The 19,580-nt window shown below is 40.3% G+C and overlaps 3 protein-coding genes across 3 annotated transcripts in view; all 3 read left to right on the forward strand.

Moving 5' to 3' along the window:
* The window catches only part of LOC134819858 (uncharacterized), a 92,284-nt gene that overhangs the window by 29,534 nt on the left and 43,170 nt on the right, over positions 1-19,580 (forward strand). The window lies entirely within an intron of this gene.
* Positions 27-2,420, forward strand: LOC134819516 (uncharacterized). Its single transcript, XM_063829481.1, has 2 exons — positions 27-463; positions 1,385-2,420. Exons 1-2 carry the CDS (start codon positions 32-34, stop codon positions 2,204-2,206), a joined length of 1,254 nt encoding a protein of 417 aa, XP_063685551.1. The 5' UTR covers positions 27-31; the 3' UTR covers positions 2,207-2,420.
* LOC134819778 (ornithine decarboxylase-like) lies at positions 6,273-7,611 on the forward strand. Its single transcript, XM_063829918.1, has 2 exons — positions 6,273-7,171; positions 7,305-7,611. The coding sequence occupies exons 1-2, from the start codon at positions 6,273-6,275 to the stop codon at positions 7,609-7,611; spliced, it is 1,206 nt and encodes a 401-aa protein (XP_063685988.1).

The following is a 19,580-nucleotide window of genomic DNA, read 5'->3' on the forward strand; positions in this document are numbered from 1 at the left end:
AACTTCAAAGTCCTCATATCATCTCAGAGAAATGTCCACTGTCGGATCTACAGCTACCACCTTAACATCCGTTACAACCTCTTTTATCACGGTGGGCCCGAAAGATCTCGTCTTTAACCCTTTTAAAGACTATGAACAAGATCCAGGTGATGACATTTCAGGTGAAGCTAGCACGACAGTCACAGAGTTCGTCAGTTCTTACTCAGCAAAAGTAGAAATCCTTGACCTATTGGTCAACCCCAGCTGGAGCAATAGTTCTGCAGCAGACAAAAGCGAGGTATTCACTGACAAGAATTCCGAAGGAGGTTTCACATACGAGGGATTCAAGATAACGAGGGCAGTTAGTGTGCCCTGTCTCTTCCTCATGTTGGTGTCATCCATCCTCCTTGTGTACATCATCCTAAAACACCTCAGAGGAATCCTCTATCTCTACATCTCCGTTCTCTTCTATGCTTTTACTCAGGTTTGTACAATTATTATGACTATGGTGAAGTTTCAATTTTTTGCAAATTTTTGACATCCTACTTGCCGGAGTACAGAGTAGATAGCCTCATTAGAGACTTACTGAAACTAAAAAATGAATCATCACATTCACCGCTGACCACAGACTATGTCACTGACTCTTACTGACTATGTCACTGACTCCTACTGACTGTGTCACTGACTGTGTCACTGACTATGTCACTGACTATGTCACTGACTCCTACTGACTGTGTCACTGACTGTGTCACTGACTGTGTCACTGACTATGTCACTGACTCCTACTGACTGTGTCACTGACTGTGTCACTGACTATGTCACTGACTATGTCACTGACTGTGTCACTGACTGTGTCACTGACTGTGTCACTGACTATGTCACTGACTATGTCACTGACTATGTCACTGACTCCTACTGACTGTGTCACTGACTATGTCACTGACTGTGTCAGTGACTGTGTCACTGACTGTGTCACTGACTCCTACTGACTGTGTCACTGACTGTGTCACTGACTATGTCACTGACTATGTCACTGACTATGTCACTGACTATGTCACTGACTATGTCACTGACTCCTACTGACTGTGTCACTGACTGTGTCACTGACTATGTCACTGACTCCTACTGACTATGTCACTGACTCCTACTGACTATGTCACTGACTATGTCACTGACTATGTCACAGACTATGCCACTGACTATGTCACTGACTATGTCACTGACTATGTCACTGACTGTGTCACTGACTATGTCACTGACTATGTCACTGACTGTGTCACTGACTGTGTCACTGACTATGTCACTGACTCCTACTGACTATGTCACTGACTGTGTCACTGACTGTGTCACAGATTATGTCACTGACTCCTACTGATTGTGTCACTGACTCCCCCTCCCTCTCCAGGTGCTGCTAGTCCTAGTGATGGTTGTCTCATGGTCTTTACGTGACGTGCCCCAGACCCCCTTCTCCTGCCAGTACTTCGTCACAATCCAGAGTGTGAGTCTCGTGCTCCCTGTCTACGGACTCCTCTTCATCACAGTCGTCAGAACCATCTTCCTCAGACGCCCCTTCGACAACGATCTCCTTCTTGAAGCACGGTTCCAGCTTACCGGACTTTGCATTAGTTTGTGTGTATGCGGGGTTGTGTTCTCGCTTCCTCACCTTGGTGTCTGCGAGATTGACCTCATAAAGCCAGCAGGAGGTACATCCTACTGTGGTTACAGATGGGAGGGTGTGGAGTGTAGAGCGTTCAAAACTTCAGCACTGATTGTAGGGTACATCCTCCCCGTCCTGTTAGTCCTGGTGCTCTACGCTGTGATCTACAGCACAGTTCTCGTGCTCCGTACCAGGACCAGGAAGATGACCCAATCAGTGGGACTGATGAGTGAGTCTTCTGAGAAACAGACGGTCTCCAGAAGCAAGAGCCTGGAATGGGTTGAGAAGATCAGAACTTCAATGCCCTGGTGCATTATCATCATATTATTCTTATACATCGTGTCCACTGTTCCCTGGATACCCATGGAACTTTATACTCACAAAGTGACTGCTATTTTAGGAAATCGGAATTATTCCACCCTGTTATTTGACATTCTGTATTCAGTGCTGTTGTTGGGATCCGGCTTGTCACCTCTAACCTACTTGGTTACTTCCAATACACTACGTGGATTGTTTCTCGTAGAGTACAGAAAGCTCAGAGGTTATTCTTGTTGTGAGAGTAATGTTTAAGCCCTATAAACTTATAAACATATGATGAAACTGACTGTGATAGTTTTGATAACATCAGATGCGAATATCTTCGGGTTATGAACCGCAGACTTATAAACGGTACTTTTAATGTTCATTTTTTACAGAATTGCTTCTTTAATAACAGGCAAAATTCATGTTCTATTAACAGTTTTTAAATCATGATTTACATTTTGTAAAAATTCGCATGCAAACCAAACACAAAGATCAAATTCCTGCTTCAAAGAATGTCCAGCTTACATTAAAAATACCAATATCTTAATAAACTCACTAAGTCCAGCATTTTTCTCAAAACAAAGCCTGAATAATTAAGCCCATGAGCTAAACGAGCACTTATAAGGCTGCCTGGGTCGGGGAGCGTGGTGTAAGCTCTTGTGGACTATGGTGTTGGGTGATATCTGTCCTCTGAGGAGCCTGCAGACCCCCCAGGTGTCCAACTGGTGCCACTCGTCTTTTAGGTGGACCAAATATGTGCATCTGATTGATAATTTAGAATAGAACTTGAAGTTTGGAATAGGTGCGCCTTTAATTTGGGCAAGAAATGAAATTCATGGGACCATCTCGGAAGAAATTCGTAACAAAGGTTTCTCGTTAGGAATGTGTTGTCCAATGTCTCAGGAAATGTATTAGGGCGTTTTATATTCAGCCAATTGGATTTTTTACGATACCATATTCTTAAAGGAAGAAACTAAACTTGCAAAAATTGGATTAAAAAACATCTTAGATAATTTATGACTAACCCGTCTTTGGGACAAATCCTTACATCTTGAGGATCAACAGTGTAGTTCCTGCCACCAATCTTACACTTGTAGATCCAGATGTCATTCTCCCTGTTCCCACTTCTCGGAGGTTTGAAAGCTTGGATACTTCCTATGTACTCCAACTTCTTCGTAACTGCAAAGGAAAGATGATATAAAGTGATATGTTATTCATTGTTAAGTGTTAATGCGAAATTAAAAACCAGTTAAGGTTGGAAATTGAGGATGGGGAAATAGCTACCACTTAGTAAAATATGATCATGTTTACCTGCGCTCCTGGGCACGTCCACCCACAAGTCTTCCTCAATATTAACAGACAGCACACTGCAGTTAGGAGTAGACTTGACATGACAGGGTAGGACCCGGTACACACACCCCTCATACTCCACATCGTACACTACTCTCGTCTTCCCCTGTTCCTCCTTCCGTGTCTTTCTTACTGTCTTCACACTTTCTATGTTTTCCTTTATGAAGTTTTTAGTGGTGGAGGGTTTGGAGCTCCAGAGGCTGCCAGGTTTTTGTTGTCCTCGCTTGATCGGAGACCGGGTTAAGATTCTGTGACCAACTTTCGAGGGTTTTGTCTTCCGTACATTTAGGCTGGGTTTGTGTCGCTTTATGTAAGGAGAAATTGAAGAGAGAATCCTGTTGTTGTACTTCTTTCCCTCCTCCTTATCCAAAGAAGCAAAATGGATCCCGTAATTAGCCTCATTGTAAAGCCTCCTCAGTAGGTTGATACTCTCCCTATGTGACCGGTCTGGAACTTCACTCTCCTCTTCCTCCTCTTCCACAAGTGTAACCTCTTCATCTGTCTCAGAATCTGAGGGATCTGACACCATATAGGGCGACAAAGAGGCCTCACTTAGCTCTGTGTCCATCCTTTCTTTCTCTTCTCTGAGGATCATTAATTATTTGATATGTCAGCTGTTGTTTGATGACCATTATTTGAGGATCGATCCTCGAAACTAATCGATCCTCGAAACTAAAAATAAGTATCATCAGTGCATGTTATTTGAAAAGTAATACAATAAAAACATACCCCTGAATCTTATCGCCATATTCGTTTGCTCTTGACTTGCTGAATCTGAGGTAGCAGTCCTTGTCCAAAGTAACAGGGCCTTGGTGCAGGTTTGATTTTGACATCCACTTTCTGGGGGCCTTTTGATTTGCGAGCTTTGATGAGTCCCTTGATGCTATGTGCGCGCTGTGTTCGGTGTTTGTCTGTAATAATCAGGGAAACTTGTAGAGTTGTAGAAGTGTAGAGAGAGCAATATTTTTACTCGGTTTACTGAATTTGTGACTATGTGGATTATTAATTAGAAACTAAACTAAATGCACATATTATTATTATATTATTACTATATTAACACACTGAATGCTCACATACCTGTGACAGGTAACTGCTCATCCTGCTTCTGGACAGACCCCTGAGGATCACTTGAAGTAACGGATTCACGGTTTCCAAGTTCACATCCTTTTTGTCCAGTAGCTCTCTGAGGGGAAATCAGTCATAGTGATACACATCCGCAAAAATCGTAAAAGATATAGAACTTAAAATTTGTAGACTTGTTCAAATGCTTCAATGGCCTTCAAATCAGCATGAAAAAATAACAAATTGGCCAATGAATAAGAATTTTAGTGACAAAAATTTGGACCCCCGCAAGTGGTGTCAAAAACGCGAATTAAATAGGTAATAATTATTTTAGTCTCTTGAGTCTTGAAACCACTTTAGGGTTAAGTTAGACGGGTGAAACTCACGTCATGACCGTGATGAGATCTAGAGTCTCCTGCTCTATCTTGGCCTTGTGCTGCTGGCTCGCTAGCGGCATCTCCTCCGTCACTTGATCGGGGGTCTCTTGGGGTACCAAAACTGGGGCCGCTTCCTTCAGTCCTGGGATAGAGGTCAGTTAAAAGACTTTATTTGGACAGACATTAATTGGACGCTGTAGGCCCTAGCGTTCAATGAACGCTAGGGCCTACAGCGTCCAATTAATGTCTGTTCAAATAAAGTGAACGCCGTTCATTTTAATGTTCGTTCAAATAAAGTCCGACAAGGTGGTTAAATTAAATATATTAAATGAATGCCGTTGAGCGTTCATTTTAATGTCCGTTCAAAAGTATGTCCGTTCAAAAAATCTTCGGTCAAATAACGTCCGATAAGGTAAGTTAGATTGAACAGTAGCTCAGTTCTGGTGTCGGAACAAATTGACAGTGACACTTGACAGCCTGACTGTGTTGACTTGAGCTAGACTAAACGTATGATACGTATTGTAATGAAAGCTACTCTACAAAGACAAACTCTTGTCGAGTAAGAGTTCGTTTTCCTGAAGAATGTGTCCATTTTAGGAGTCTAACGGATCTCCCTAATTTAAATAATCTCCCTGATTTAAATAATCTCCCTGATTTGAATAATGCCAAATTAATTTTAATTTTAAACATATTATTGCTACTTAATTTTAGGGGACCTGTACTGTACTGGCAACTTAACACTCATTTTAATGCAGTAACTCAATTTTCAGTGAAGTACGTGATTATGAATAAATAGGTATATCCCTAAATTGATTTTCTACCTCAAAGGATCATCGAAATAGGGTCAATAATATGCAAATAAATATCACAATTATCAACGACCTGTGCGTGGTGTCAGATGTGGTGGATCTATATTCTATTCATTCGTCGTATGTAGATGACTCACAAACCTGATATTCATGATATGGAATACTAAAATATACGGGTTGGTATGTTCCTGCGATTGTATTGGATAATTATGATCCTCTCACATATAAACGGGTCTAAACAGCTCGAAGATTCGTCATTTAATAGTTCTGGGTCCGAGTGCTATCATTTTCTCCTGACTTCACTATAACGAGACTCAGGGAGACACACAGGGTCCCTCCCTAGCTCCATTATCTCCTTTAGCACGTGCACGTGCACAATATATGTCCGCGTGCACGTGCACACTGTATGTCCGCGTGCACGTGCACACTGTATGTCCGCGTGCTCTCACTTTGAAGCGTGCTCTCGCTCTGAAGCTTCTTTATTTTCCAACTCTGCGAGGCACTTGCTTCAGTTGCCAGTAACCACGTAACGTTAAATTACCAGCAGCTAATGGCTTCTCCTGCTACCAGACACCTAGTTACCTCATGTAGAACTATTCGCAATCCTACACCTGGCTGGAACCCCCCTTTGTGACGTGTGATCCGATTACGAAAACTATTTAACCACTACTCCATTCCAGAGTTCAGTTTGCAATCTGGTGCTGCAGCTATTTTACAGACTGTTTCGATCACACGATGTCGCAACAACTTCTACTTGTCACTAAAGTTGCAAGTGTGGATAGTTATGTTCGGAAGACTTTGCAAAACCGGGATGAGTTTGAGGACGATCCTTTCACGGTTGTTAATTTGTCAGACATTCAAGAGAGATTTGAAGAGTGGAAGAAGGAGTTCCCCGAGGTTGAGCCTTTCTTCGCAGTAAAGGCACAACACAATGCCAACACTTTGAAACTCTTAGCAGATAATGGTTGTGGTTTTGATGTTGCATCTCTAGGTGAGTTGGAGAGTGTTGTAGAAGCAGGGGTTCCGGCGGAGAGAATCCTCTATGCACAACCCTACAAACAGCTTTCTCATCTTCTCTACGCCATGGAACGGGACATTATATCAGTTTGTGACTCAGTCGACGAGATTGAAAAGATTGGTGAATTATCCGCACGAATGAACCTCAATCCGAGAATCCTGATAAGGATTTTGCCAGATGATAAAGAGAGTGACTCTCAAGCCAGTCTCTCCACCAAGTTTGGAGCTCCCCTCCGTATACTGGACGACCTCATGAAAGCAGCTACAAACCACAAAGTAACTGTAGTGGGGATAAGTTTCCATGTTGGAAGCCACTGTCACTCTGCTGAACCGTACCTCAATACTCTCCGTCTCTCCAGAGTGTGGTGGGATAGGGTGGTGGGAGAGCACGGGGCACAGCTTCAGGTGCTGGATATAGGTGGGGGATACCCGGGGGAGGGTGGCCCTGACTTTAAGATAATGACTGGACAGATCAACAGTGGGATAGAGGAGCACTATGGTGATATCAGGAGAGATATCCGGATCATAGCTGAACCTGGCCGGTACATGGTTACGAGTTCGTTGAGTGTTGTAACGAATGTGATAGCAGAGAAGGGTAACACATGTGGAGTCTTGGGGTATGTACTGAATACAGGGGGTTTATGGTGGGCTGAGCTACTCAGCGTGGGATAGAAGGGCTGCTAGAGGCTCTAAACCGTACCGAGTAAGGTTAAATCTTACTAACGGGTCGTGTCATTCTCGTGATCATAGCAGAGGAGAAGACGAGCTGGATAGTGCAGTTCAGATTAACGGAGCAGAAGATGTTACACCCGAGAGCGATCAGGAGAAGGAACCTGCTAGGATGGTGTTCTGGGGGCCGACTTGTGATAGCTCTGATAGACTTATTGATGGGTATCATGTGCCCGGTATTAAAAGAGGTGATTGGATAGTGTTTCCGGACTTGGGTGCATACTGCAGCAATATAATGACTACCTTCAACGGATTTGCTCACCCTAAGATGCACTTTGTGCACACAGATATGCATGGAGAAAAGATTGAACAATTCTTTCATCGTTAATTAATTTTTGGAAAGAATAAACATTACATCTACTTTATTAAACGTAACTTTTAATTCGCTACTAATTGTGTAGGTTATTGTGATCTATTAAAAACAATTTATTTGCTTCTCTGAATCGAGCAAGTGATGAAAAGAGCATACTTTGTGGCTACGAATTCGTAGCCAACGAGAGCATTTTGGTCTAAATCTATAAACCCACGTGTTTCCTATTTATAGAAATCGCTTATATATAGGCAAAAAAACTTATACGATTATGTCACAAATCACACTTCAGTTAGATCATTTTCCGATACGAGATTGGGGACGGGTTCTACAAACAAACAAAGGCAACTCAGTAGTGTGGCATAACACGGTTAACGCACGGTTAAGGCACGGTTAAGGCACAGTTAAGGCACGGTTAAGGCACGGTTAAGGCACGGTTAAGGCACAAGGGTTACATAAGGCACGGTTCTTAAGGCACGGTTAACGCACGGTTAACGCACGGTTGGGGAAATATAACCTATAAACATACAAGTGGTTAACTAAGGCACATGATCTGAATGTGACGATCTGTAAATTTTACAGTGCGATTCCCGCTATGAATAAATTTTCTAATTGTAAAGCAACAGCCCTGCTTCGTTTGACCGTCCTATATTTGAAATCCTTATCTCGATTAATGATCTCTTCAGGTAACAAAGCTCTTCAAATTAAGTTAACATCTCCTAGAGCTCACACCTGTTTATTTGAGCGAGGTGATCTACACAACCTACTTCGCAGTCATGTATCAGATCACATCACCCCAACCTTGCTGCGTGCTGACACACCCGCACATTATCAATACATCAAACTTTTGACTCGTGATCAGCTGACAATGGAATCTATCCCGAATAAACAAGCTCTGTCCTATAAGATTTGTATATAAAGCAGTACTTCAACCAACTCTCCACATTTTGATTGTTACTACCTTGAAAAACAAACACTTTACTCACTGGATAAGATTGGAACCACACTCTGCTGCCGACCCCCATACTCTACTGTCCTCACGTGTGGCGATAGTGGGGCACGGGCCACACTTCAGTGCAAGGACTATAGTGGACTACCCCATGCCCTGACCTTAAAACTGTACAGATCAACTGCGAAGAGAGAAATTGGGATATCAAGAATACCCATCAACGAACCTGCATACTGGTAGAGTTCGTAGTGTTGACGATGTGCTGCATGAAGGTAACAATGTGCTTGGTATCTAATACGGGTTAGTAGCGCTGACTACTCCTATAGCGGCTGCTAAGGTATCTAACCGCAAGTTGAATTCTACTAAACTCTCATTCTCCAAGAGAGAAGCTGCAAGGCAGATAGTGCAAGTTCAGATTAAGTATACAAAGATGTTAACAGAACGATAGAAAGAATTTAATGAGTAGTGTTCTGCCGATTGTGATAGTTGATAGATTTATTGATGTATTGTGTATAAAATATATTTGAATGTTTCCGATCAACTGCAGAAATAAGATAGCTATCAACCGTTGTCACCTAATTGCACTTGTCCCTACCGTGATATGCTTGAGTTAACAACTTCATGTTATTATTTTTGAAGTATAACATTACCCAACTTGCGTTTAAACCGTAACTTAACTTCCTACAATTGTTGTTTGCATTGTGATCTATTAAAACATGTTAACCTCGTGACTGTGAAACGATGATATAATTATTCAACTAATGTTCTAAAGTGTTAACAGTCTAAAGAATATTATCCACACCTGGTTGCTGGAAAGGGTTCCTCCGCTCCTCTCAGCGGTCTTATTGAAGCTGGTGAGACTCGGATACTCCGTCCGTCAAGTCGTACAATAAAGGTCCCTGGTTGCCGCTTGCTGGGGGAGATCTCCGTTGCTTTAACCACGTTCCACTGTTTGTTGATGAAGACCTGCAGAGTACATATTCAGTAGTATTATGAGGATATTTCACATTATTCAGTATAGTATTAGATACCTAGGAGTAGGTGATCAATAGTGTTAGTAGGTAGTGTTAGTAGGTAGTACCCCTTATATGAGAATGCTATACTACTGAGTACCTACTAGGTACTCAGTAGTATAGCATTCTCATATAAGGGATAAAGTCTGATATGCAGGTTATCACTAACCAGTTATCCATGATTTTAATTATGATTACCAAGCCCAGCCTTTCTTAGACTTTCTAATTAAACATGTACTGCTCAGTCGGTGCTCAATCAGCCAGCCCTTGACAAATTATCACAGCAATTTTGTAACGAATCGTAATTTTGCATCTTAAATTTCTAATTTCACACCTCGTATGCGTTCGTCTCCAGAGAGTTTTCGTTGTCACATTTCGTTAGGGCTGTTCTCTCAACACTGATACTTTGTCCTCCGAACTTTATTGAACAGAAGGTGTCATCCAGGGCAGATATCTTGCGACCAGGAACCGTGTACCATTCTCCGTCAATATTTACTTTGTACTTACCTGTGAATATTTGTTTAGCTTCTGCTAATTTAGATTGTTTTGGTGTGTCTGAAGCTACTTTAATGATCAAAGTATATTAAACTGACGCACCTATCACCAATCACATATCACCAATCACCTATCACCAATCACCTATCACCATTGAAGTTCTGTCACAATTAAAGTTTAATAATATACGTGCGTCAGTTCCAAATTACGTGATGGCTCTACATCTTTCAATCAAAGCACGAACACAGTGGCTCTACATTCAAGCATTCACTGGTGCACTGGTTCCTTAGCGACTCTGAATTTTGTACGTGATATTACTGTATATAATCCAACTAAATAACTAACATATTACCTTCTAAAGTTGGTAGTTGCTCATCTAAAACGGGTTCTTTAACATCTTTCTCTTTCTCTTTCTCTTTCTCTTTCTTTTTCTGAAGTAACAAGGGTTCCTCGCCCTTGTCCCCTGTTTTGCAAAACCCCACAGTTGTCTGGAACTGATTAGGCTGAAATTGTCCGAAACCTCCTCCGTAAAACTGTTGTGCTTGAAATCCGCAGCTGTTCAGACTAGTTTGCTGGTTGTAGTTAGAGTTGTTATACCATCCCTGTATGTTTTGAGTCTTGAGGAATTCTTGCAGCCGTTTTTCTCTCATTACGAGCGCCTGTTGATCTTTGGCTAGTCTTTCTTGAGCTCGCAAGTATTCCTCCATTAATCTTGTCTGTTCTGCAATAGCCTTAGCTTCCTCAGCCTTTCCCTTCTCTTGTTGCATTTGCATTGCTATTTCCTTTTCTTGCTGCATTTTCCTTGCTATTTCCTTTTCTTGCTGCATTTGCATTGCTATTTCCTTTTCTTGCTGCATTTGCATTGCTATTTCCTTTTCTTGCTGCATCTTCCTCGCTATTTCCTTTTCTTGCTGCATTTGCCTTGCTAATGCTATTTCCTTTTCTTGCTGCATTTTCCTTGCTTTTTCCTTTGCCTGGTGCATCTGCCTGGCTTTATCCTTTTCTTGCTGTAATTCTTGTTGAACCCGTTTTCTCTCTGTTACTTCTTCCTTCTTCCTTCTACCTTCCTCTGCCAGTTTCTTTTGCTCTGCCTCCTTTTTAACCCTTATATCATCCTGGTATCTCTGGAAATTATCGCGATTCCTCTGATCCTCCTCAGCTCTCATCTGAGAGCTGTATTGGGACTTGGAATGGTTGCTGCCATGGTTGTTGCCATGGTTGTTGCCATGGTGGTTGCCGTGATAGCTGATGGGGATGTTCACCGCGGTTTTTTGTTTAGTGGTGTTGGTATAAGGCTGAGGCAGCTGTGGTGGTCTGGTCTGGAGTTGGGGATGTTGTTGTTGATATGTCGCCTGATGTTGTTGAGCATATCTCTGAAATGTAGATGTTTGAACTTTTAACAGGGTACATTAACCGGATCAGGCAATGTGGTTGACATTGTGTATAATTTGATAGACATTTCACCGTAAACTAAATGTTCATTGTTTTGCACGCAGTGTGATTAATTGACTGTTTCTCCAGTTTTCGGAAAGTTTACCACATTATGACTATTAATCATGGTGCTCTATATAGCAATCGTGCAAAAGGGCACATTTAAGACAAGCACATATCCATAAGACGGATAGAATCAGTTGGTTTGAAATGACACCTGGTTTGGTTGAAGTGGTAAGTCTGCCACATTCTGTATCATTCCCCGCCCATCCCCTTCTGAAATCGTCCTGTCGTCATCGTCATCTGTAGCTTCCTTTTGCATCTCCGTCGGCTTTCCGTTCTTCATTTTGACTTTGAATTTGTCTATTCCTGCTGCTCTCAACCCTTCGCTTAGTTCTGTATCTGGAAATTAGGATGTGAAACACTCGAAGAATTTTAAATTGTTCAGCTGTCTTAGGAACTTAAACACAACATAAAAACACTACAAACACATGAGGTAATTTTTGTTTCCTGCTTTCACATTGTTGGAAGAATTATAAAAAGTATAGAAACTTCCAGAACACCAATCTGAACAGCTTATCTCACTTATAGTTTTAGTCTCCTCCTCACTATCATTGAAAGCAGCGTTAAGGGCCGTCATGCTAGGATACCCTCTACTGTATTGTAGCACGATGTTGTTGGTTTCAACTCGGTACTTCCTCCCTTGGTGCGAGAAGAACAGGTTACTTTCGTCCTGCATGTCTGCTTGTTCCAGATCCACCATCGTCCACTTACCGTCTATTATGCAGCCTGGTGTGGTGGTTTTTACAGATGATAAAGTTGTTTGATCTATATATTGGGAAAAGATTAGACTTGGGCGTTGTTTTTAACTTTAGAACTATTATTTGATAATGATCTATTATTATAAGGTGATAAGTATTGTGTTGATTTGTTCATAACCTGATAAAACTAACTGTGAGGATGTTATAGAATCTGCGGCCTTACAAAGTTTATCATAGAAAGTACTCTATAGTCTATAATACTGCACCTTGATATAAATCCAGATTCTACCCTAGCTTCTCACAAATCCCCTTCCCTAAACCACCTTCCCAACAGTAGATCACTAACCGATGTAGTCCATGGTACAAACAGCTGGAAGAATGTCAGTTATCTGATTACCATTGAGGAAGTTCACTGCTGTTAGGTTTGAGTCTGTAGAAACTTCTCCTGAGGACACGTGCGATACCGGGCCATGTCCTGGAGTTCAGGAGCAAATATTAAATTATGCTTAATTGAAATCCTTTAAATGTTAATTATAAACTCCTCCGGGTTACTGACTTACTGATAAGAGACGGGGTAGAAATTAAGTGGTGGCGTTATTTTGATCCATTCCGCTGTTTTCCCTGTTGTTTTTCCATACTGTTCCCAAATAACGAGAATTAAAGGTAAATTTTAAAGCAAATTACTCATTACTTCCTCCAGTATCCGGAGGAATTTATAGCTCAAAACACATCACACTTAAGGCTTTATTAAAATAACCCCTCGCGCGCCGAGGGATAAGTTGAAATATAATCCCTGTGCGTGCCGGGGTTAAATGTTTGAGTGAGTGATATCACCGGGTCATGCAACATTCTCCACAGAAACTGTAAGTAAGTGCAATATACCCTACCTTGCTGATTGTAATGCGGGTTGTGGTGTGTAGTGGGGTGTCCTGGAGGTCTGTACCCTGCGCTCATTATACAGCTGTCTTAGAAACCTAGACACAACATACAAACACTGCAAACGTATGAGGTAATTTCTGTTTCCTGCTTGCATATTGCACTCTTTCGTGATTAAGGGGCTCTGTGATGGGGCCGCATTCGGCAGAGGACAAGACTTCTTGTTAAAATGATGTCATAGTTTGAAGATCCATAGTTTAAAGATTCATAGTTTGAAGATCCATCGGTGTCGATCTTTTCATGACAAATTCTGTGGGGGTAAATTAGTATGTTATGGTGACCATACTCCCAAATGCACAAAGAATACGCATAAACGCGAGCCCCTCAAGATGTTATGTTACATGCTCTTCATATGAAGACTGTTAGTGCAGCTGAGTTATAATAGTTCTGTGAGAGCGAACGTAGACAGCTTAAATTAGTTCTGAATTAGAAACAAACCGCTGATTCGGTGATAATGGCTCATTATGATGGGAAAATAAACAGATCAGTTCCGCTATGCTTCAGTTAGTTCAGTTAGTGTCAGTTGTCAGAAAAGATAAGAATATACCATGAACTGACTCCGTCCATGGTATGTTCTTATCCTTCCTCGTGCGATGTAGCAGAGACTATCATTTTGTATATCTTACCCGTTATTTCGAGTTCTTGCCGGAATATCTCAACAGGAAAAGCTAGGTACCACATGCACATATACTTTAGATAGCACGTGCATAATTCATCTAGCATTGCTCCCAAGAAAAATATCATCGTACAATCATCCAAGTCCTTAACCACTTTCACCTTAAGAAGTTGAGTCTAAAACAAAAACGAGCAAATGATAAATTCCTCGTGCAAATTTCTGCTAATTATTCGACTTAAATATCGAACAATTATCTGTTTAATACATTTATAAGTTTATGAGAGTACTTGAAACAAAATTTGGGAGCAAAGCACGCGAAGGCTTATATCCGTGTTAGCCTATTTTTGTATATAATTCTCGTGGGAAGACCAATGTTTTTACTTTTTTAGTTTCAGTGTTTTACTTTTTAGTAGTGTCCCGGAGGTGTTCATAAGAGAGTACTCTCCGTTTGCTGAAAAACTCAACACAATATTAAACTTTTAACATATCATCACCATTATTTCGTTTGATATGTATATTATTACAGGTTGTTGAAAATTATTTAGCAGGTATTTTTAAGGACACAAGTTTAAGTTGTTAGGATATGTGGTTTAAATAAGTTTTTCGCGTACTCAGACTGTACGATGACGTGGAGCATCGTCTGCACCTTTTTATAATTAAATTCATGCTCAATAGTTCTGCTTCCACTCTCAAAAGGGTGTTAAAACCAACTTCCTCTAGTTTCACTATAGACTCGTTAAAGTAACGCCATAGTTCTAAAATTAGTGAATCATCATGGTTATGGTCGCGGAACTAACCTCACGTATTTAACAGAGGTCCCTGCCGCACAGATGGTTCATTTAAAGGAATACAGGAATTGGTTTTGAGAGGTAGAGGTTTTTGAACGGTAGCTTGAGTACCTTTTACGAACTATGTGATGCTTCGAAACTAGCTCATAATTTAATAGGACAGTGATTGGTTCCGCCCTCGTGTCCTTGTCCAATGTCCAAATGAGTATCATGCGATTTGCCCTCGTATCCTCCTTTTTAGGAAAGTACCGCCCTTGTAGTTGTCTCCTCCGCCCTCGTGTCCTCCGCTTTTGTGTCTACCACCCTTGTGTCTACCCGGTTCCTCCCATCAACCGCCTTCTTTTGTAAAGCCTATTTTGTTATGTGTCTTTCCTTACAATATCCACGGTGAAGTCACCGACTATACTGGCATGATAATTATCAACTGGGGACCCCAGGATATCATGTTCATAAAGATTCGGCGGAATGACAGGCTGAGCGCTGCCCAGTAAGATAATGATAGACTTGCTATTGAATTTAATAAGCTTAATAATATGATAAAATGATTCTCGCTTGTAGTTGTACATTCACCTTACTTTCTAGTTGTCTCTCGAAACTCACTTCTTTTCGTTGCCAAAGTTCGAAACGATCATTGTTTCTTAATGAATCAGACGAAACAAGTGGTCCAAAGTTTATAATAAATGCTTACCCTCTCAGACATTATAATGTTGTGAATATTTGAACATTGTTCATCAATCTCAGTCCTTCTACGTCATCATACCCTATGATGGTTTAGAAGGTTTTGTTGTCCGTCCACTGGCTAGAAATTAATTATGATAGATTCAGATATTGATAATGCACCAACCGAGACTAACTAAAAAGTTTTCACTCGAGAAGCGTGCACTCCGGCGGTGAACTCCAGCCGGAGGCTGCCGCGCTTCGCACGCGAAAAGGGGTTGCATAACGTGTGTCAAGAAAATCCGGTGTTATTGTTTTTCGAATCTTAGTTATTTTTGGCTCTTCCGAGCCATCTGTTTGTTCTACAAATTTATGAAACTCTCTCTTAAAAAGGTTTGTAAATATGGAGAGTGGTGACTACACAACTGAATTTATATTCACAACAACCGCTTTCGGTGCTGATCTTTATCCTCTGGATCGTTACGAAACTATCTTTCTGATATCTTATGAGCTTCTCTGCACAGCGATGACAATCTTTTTCAATTCCTACCTGATTTTCATCATATACTTTAAGGTAATACCTTTTAATGTTAACGTTTATTATGACTTCTTGTAGTGACTCAACAGTTCGATCAATTATCGATACATTCTTTATGACGGTTATTTAAAAATTTCAGGTTAAGTTCGAGGGTCATCCACAATCTATCCCTATATTCACTGCCGCTGTTCTGGGTCTGTTTCACGGATTTGGCTGCAATCTGATGATGACGATATCTCTGATACATGGTGACTGGGTCGGTCCCATGGACTGGTGTGGGGCTGCAGCCAACATTCACAAGTACATCGTCTACAGCATCATCTACTGCCAAGTTGTAGTTTCCGTCGAGGTGAGCTGCAATCGAAATCTTTATTTGTAAACCTTCAGACTAATATACACTAATATTTACACTAATATTTAAATGATAATTTAAACAATTTAATGTATTGATTTAATCTATTAATTGCTGCCTAACCAGTTTTGTCTGTAGACTGATTTGAATTCAAATATTCCTGTATGCGTTACTGCAATGCCTAACTACTGTCTACTATTAATTGCTCCACTTAACTATCCTGAGACATAAGTTTAAAGTAAATTAGCAAGAATTTTCCTTTTAAGGAAGTGGTTTTGGAAAGTTATATTTGTCCCATTCAGGCTTCCTACATGATCAGTCACCCTCTCGGCTACATAAGAGACAGCACTGAAGCTAAGATGGGAATCTCTGCTGCGACATTCTCAGCTGTCTTCATTACCCTTCCTGTAACTGTGGCTCAGTTCTTCTTCTTGTTCCCAAGCAATATCAAGACAGTCTATAGTGCTGTACACATTGTAGCATTGATAGAAAACAACAGATACTTTTACTATGATGAGTTTATCAAAGTCTGTTACCGATACTTCTTCCCTGATACGATAGACTACAAGCTAATCGTTTACTTCATCAACACTGTTAACGCACTAGCAGCATTCCTCATCGGTCTATCTTTCTCTATCATCGCGTTCGTCATCGTCGAGAGCCGATCTCTCAAAAATGACAGCGACAACCTAAAAAGTCCAAGTTTTTACAAGAAGAGGATAGCCCGGGAGAAGAAGCGGAAGAGGCAGAACTTTAAAATCGCTAGAATGTCCATATTTTCAACATCCTGCGTTATTCTACCTTGGCTACCAAGCTTAGTAATTAGTATTGTTTTAGAGTCTGTTGGCTACGATTCTATAGTCGGGTCTCTAGGAATAGATTGGGCAACAAACTTATTAAGATGGAACCAGTTCCTCTACTACCTAGTGACCTGGTTGTTTCCGCTGATGGTGATAGTAACGAATCCTTCAGTCGCTCGAGCTAATAGATCGGTGTTATTTGGTAGTTTGCCAGCTTCATATCAACCACCATCAACCTCAATGCCGTCCAGAACCTGTAACCCTGTCCCCAGACCTTTAACAATAACCACACCAGCCCGTAAGGTGTCAGTATCAGCGTCATTGAAGTGTTGAGTAGTTGTCAATGTGTCCTAAAAAGTATATGTAAACTTGTACAAAAATAATTGTAGGGATCATTCTCTTGCACTTTAGAAATTGGAGCTTTTCTGAACACCCTCCCCACATGGCTTACGTAATGTGTGCAAGGTTCCTTGCATCATTAAAATGTTTCACAATCTTAGTTCATCCTTAACCATTCAACCTCTATCACTAGTCACTAATTTTAATCCAATATCTGAAATCAGCGCAATATATGCTTATATGCTACTTCTATTTCGTTTACCATGAAGTCAAAGGTCAAGAAAACAGTTGTCTCATATGATATTAATAGAACATTAATCATCGAGGGTTTTGGTGTCCCTTTAAAGCTTTAAGTTTAAGTACCGAGGAAGTGTCTGCACCAGATTATTGCACTACTTAACCCTCTCCCCAGTCCCCTCTCCCAGAGTTGCTTCTGTGTTTGCTGATTCATGACCATTATGTTGGAGACTGGATGCAATAATTCTTAAGAAGTAATTTCACATTAAAAATGCTGACAAAGCTAAGTCTAACTTTGTACCGCCACATGATAGACACTGACACAGCTGCTATTAATTATTACAAAAACAATCAGACAAAACAAGTGGCTTATATGTTCAGATGTTAATAAACGCTTACCTATAATACTCCTATAGTTTTCTCAGACATTATTATTATGTTCAGATATTCAGTCCCTCTACGTCATTACACCCTGTGAAATTAAAGGTGCACCTTGACAATAACCTTGGATGTTGGACCACTGAGTTAGGTTTGTGTTGTCCGTTCACTGGCTACAGATTAATTGTTGTATGTTCGGATATAGAACCAATCCACAACTCTGTTAGCTTCTTACCGCTGGAAATGATTGGATGGGCTCGATTTATGCAGCTCAATAAAATGGGCTAAAGTTTTATTTTGATTTTGCTAAGGTGCCAAGTTCGCAAGAATATCTTGATGAAGTATTTCATTTTAGAAATGGCATACTTTAGCTTTCTGTATTATTGTACTTCATTTCTATTTAGACAAAAATGTATCTTTTTTTTCTTCTTTTAAAATAATTAAAAAAATAAAACCATAATTTCATTTTCATGAACGAGGATTAGATAAACTAACATAATACCAAATTTATAAAGATCTGCTCAAAGTTAGAAAGTATATTATTCAATAAAAATCTGTCAACAAACCCTGTGAGCTTGAGAGCGTCTTAGAAAGTAGATTTAGTCCCATGAATTTGTCAGAGATAATGTCAGTTTTACACATATCAACTTGAGCTTGGGATAATTCAAATTGTATGTTGAGCAGCTTGTTGGATAAGGAGAGCAGAACTGGAATTGTATCATGTGATTGAGAGGTCATGGAGTGAGGGATGTTAAATTAAGCTTAATTTTTGTGATTCTTTCTTTTGTGTATCTGTCAGCCAATCTGATTTCCCGAAAAATGCACTAAACCTTTCAAGCATTTCTCATTACTTCATTAGTAGTTCGTTAAACATTTTACGCAATTGTGAACAATTTTGATCAATAAATGGTTTCAAAATTTTTGAAAATTTACTAATTATTTAATCAATTCATTAGTTTATAATCTTATTGAAAAGTTATTAAAAAAAACTTGTTCACCTTTATTTCTAATTACACTGGTTCAATCTAGAACCTTTTACGACATTTCAGAAGTTGACTTATTTGCGTAGTATTAAACTTAGACCTGCAATTTCACGTGTACTTTGAGAACTGGTCGGGCATTGAAGGTTTTGGTTAGAGTAACTTACAATATTAGATGTATGGCTATTGGTCATTGTCCAAGGCCAGCGGTTGCGTTATATCATTATGCTAGTAAGTACAATCAGTATGGTAATGCAACAGTACCCTATAGTCATACAAGTATGTATGATATCGTGCAATAAAAACAGTGTACTCAAATGTGTTTTGTTAATTGTTCGTCCTGACTCCTGATAGTGACCCTAAATTGCAAGGTCACACTCACATGGCGCTTGACTAGGATCATTTAAAATACAATTTGATATTTTGAAAACCAAGTAACCACTTCGAGAGCTGGAGCCTGAGACCGCTAATGAGTTGAGATTGCTTGGAGGGATTTTCACGCGAATGAATTGAGAACACTGGGATAGAGCATTTTAAATCGACTGTAGAGGTTAAAGTATCCTGACAATAAAATAGATCAAAGATGTGTTAGTCAGTTGAACGTTAAATTATGCAAAAACCATTTAACTAGTTACTAGCTAAATTTTATAAATTAAGTTTCTTTAGGGAGACAAAGTAAGGAAGCTTGGTGAACCATTTTAAATCTACCGTAAAATT

Source organism: Bolinopsis microptera, chromosome 8, assembly GCF_026151205.1.
Source record: "Bolinopsis microptera isolate Bmic1 chromosome 8, MBARI_Bmic_1.0, whole genome shotgun sequence".
Lineage (NCBI taxonomy): Eukaryota > Metazoa > Ctenophora > Tentaculata > Lobata > Bolinopsidae > Bolinopsis > Bolinopsis microptera.

Bases quoted from the DNA above. Each gene is read 5' to 3' on its own strand.
- LOC134819516 (XM_063829481.1), top strand. From the start codon at position 32: ATGTCCACTGTCGGATCTACAGCTACCACCTTAACATCCGTTACAACC. The intron at 464-1,384 runs GTTTGTACAATT...CTCCCTCTCCAG, and splicing joins TCTTCTATGCTTTTACTCAG to GTGCTGCTAGTCCTAGTGAT.
- LOC134819778 (XM_063829918.1), top strand. From the start codon at position 6,273: ATGTCGCAACAACTTCTACTTGTCACTAAAGTTGCAAGTGTGGATAGT. The intron at 7,172-7,304 runs GTATGTACTGAA...TCGTGATCATAG, and splicing joins AACACATGTGGAGTCTTGGG to CAGAGGAGAAGACGAGCTGG.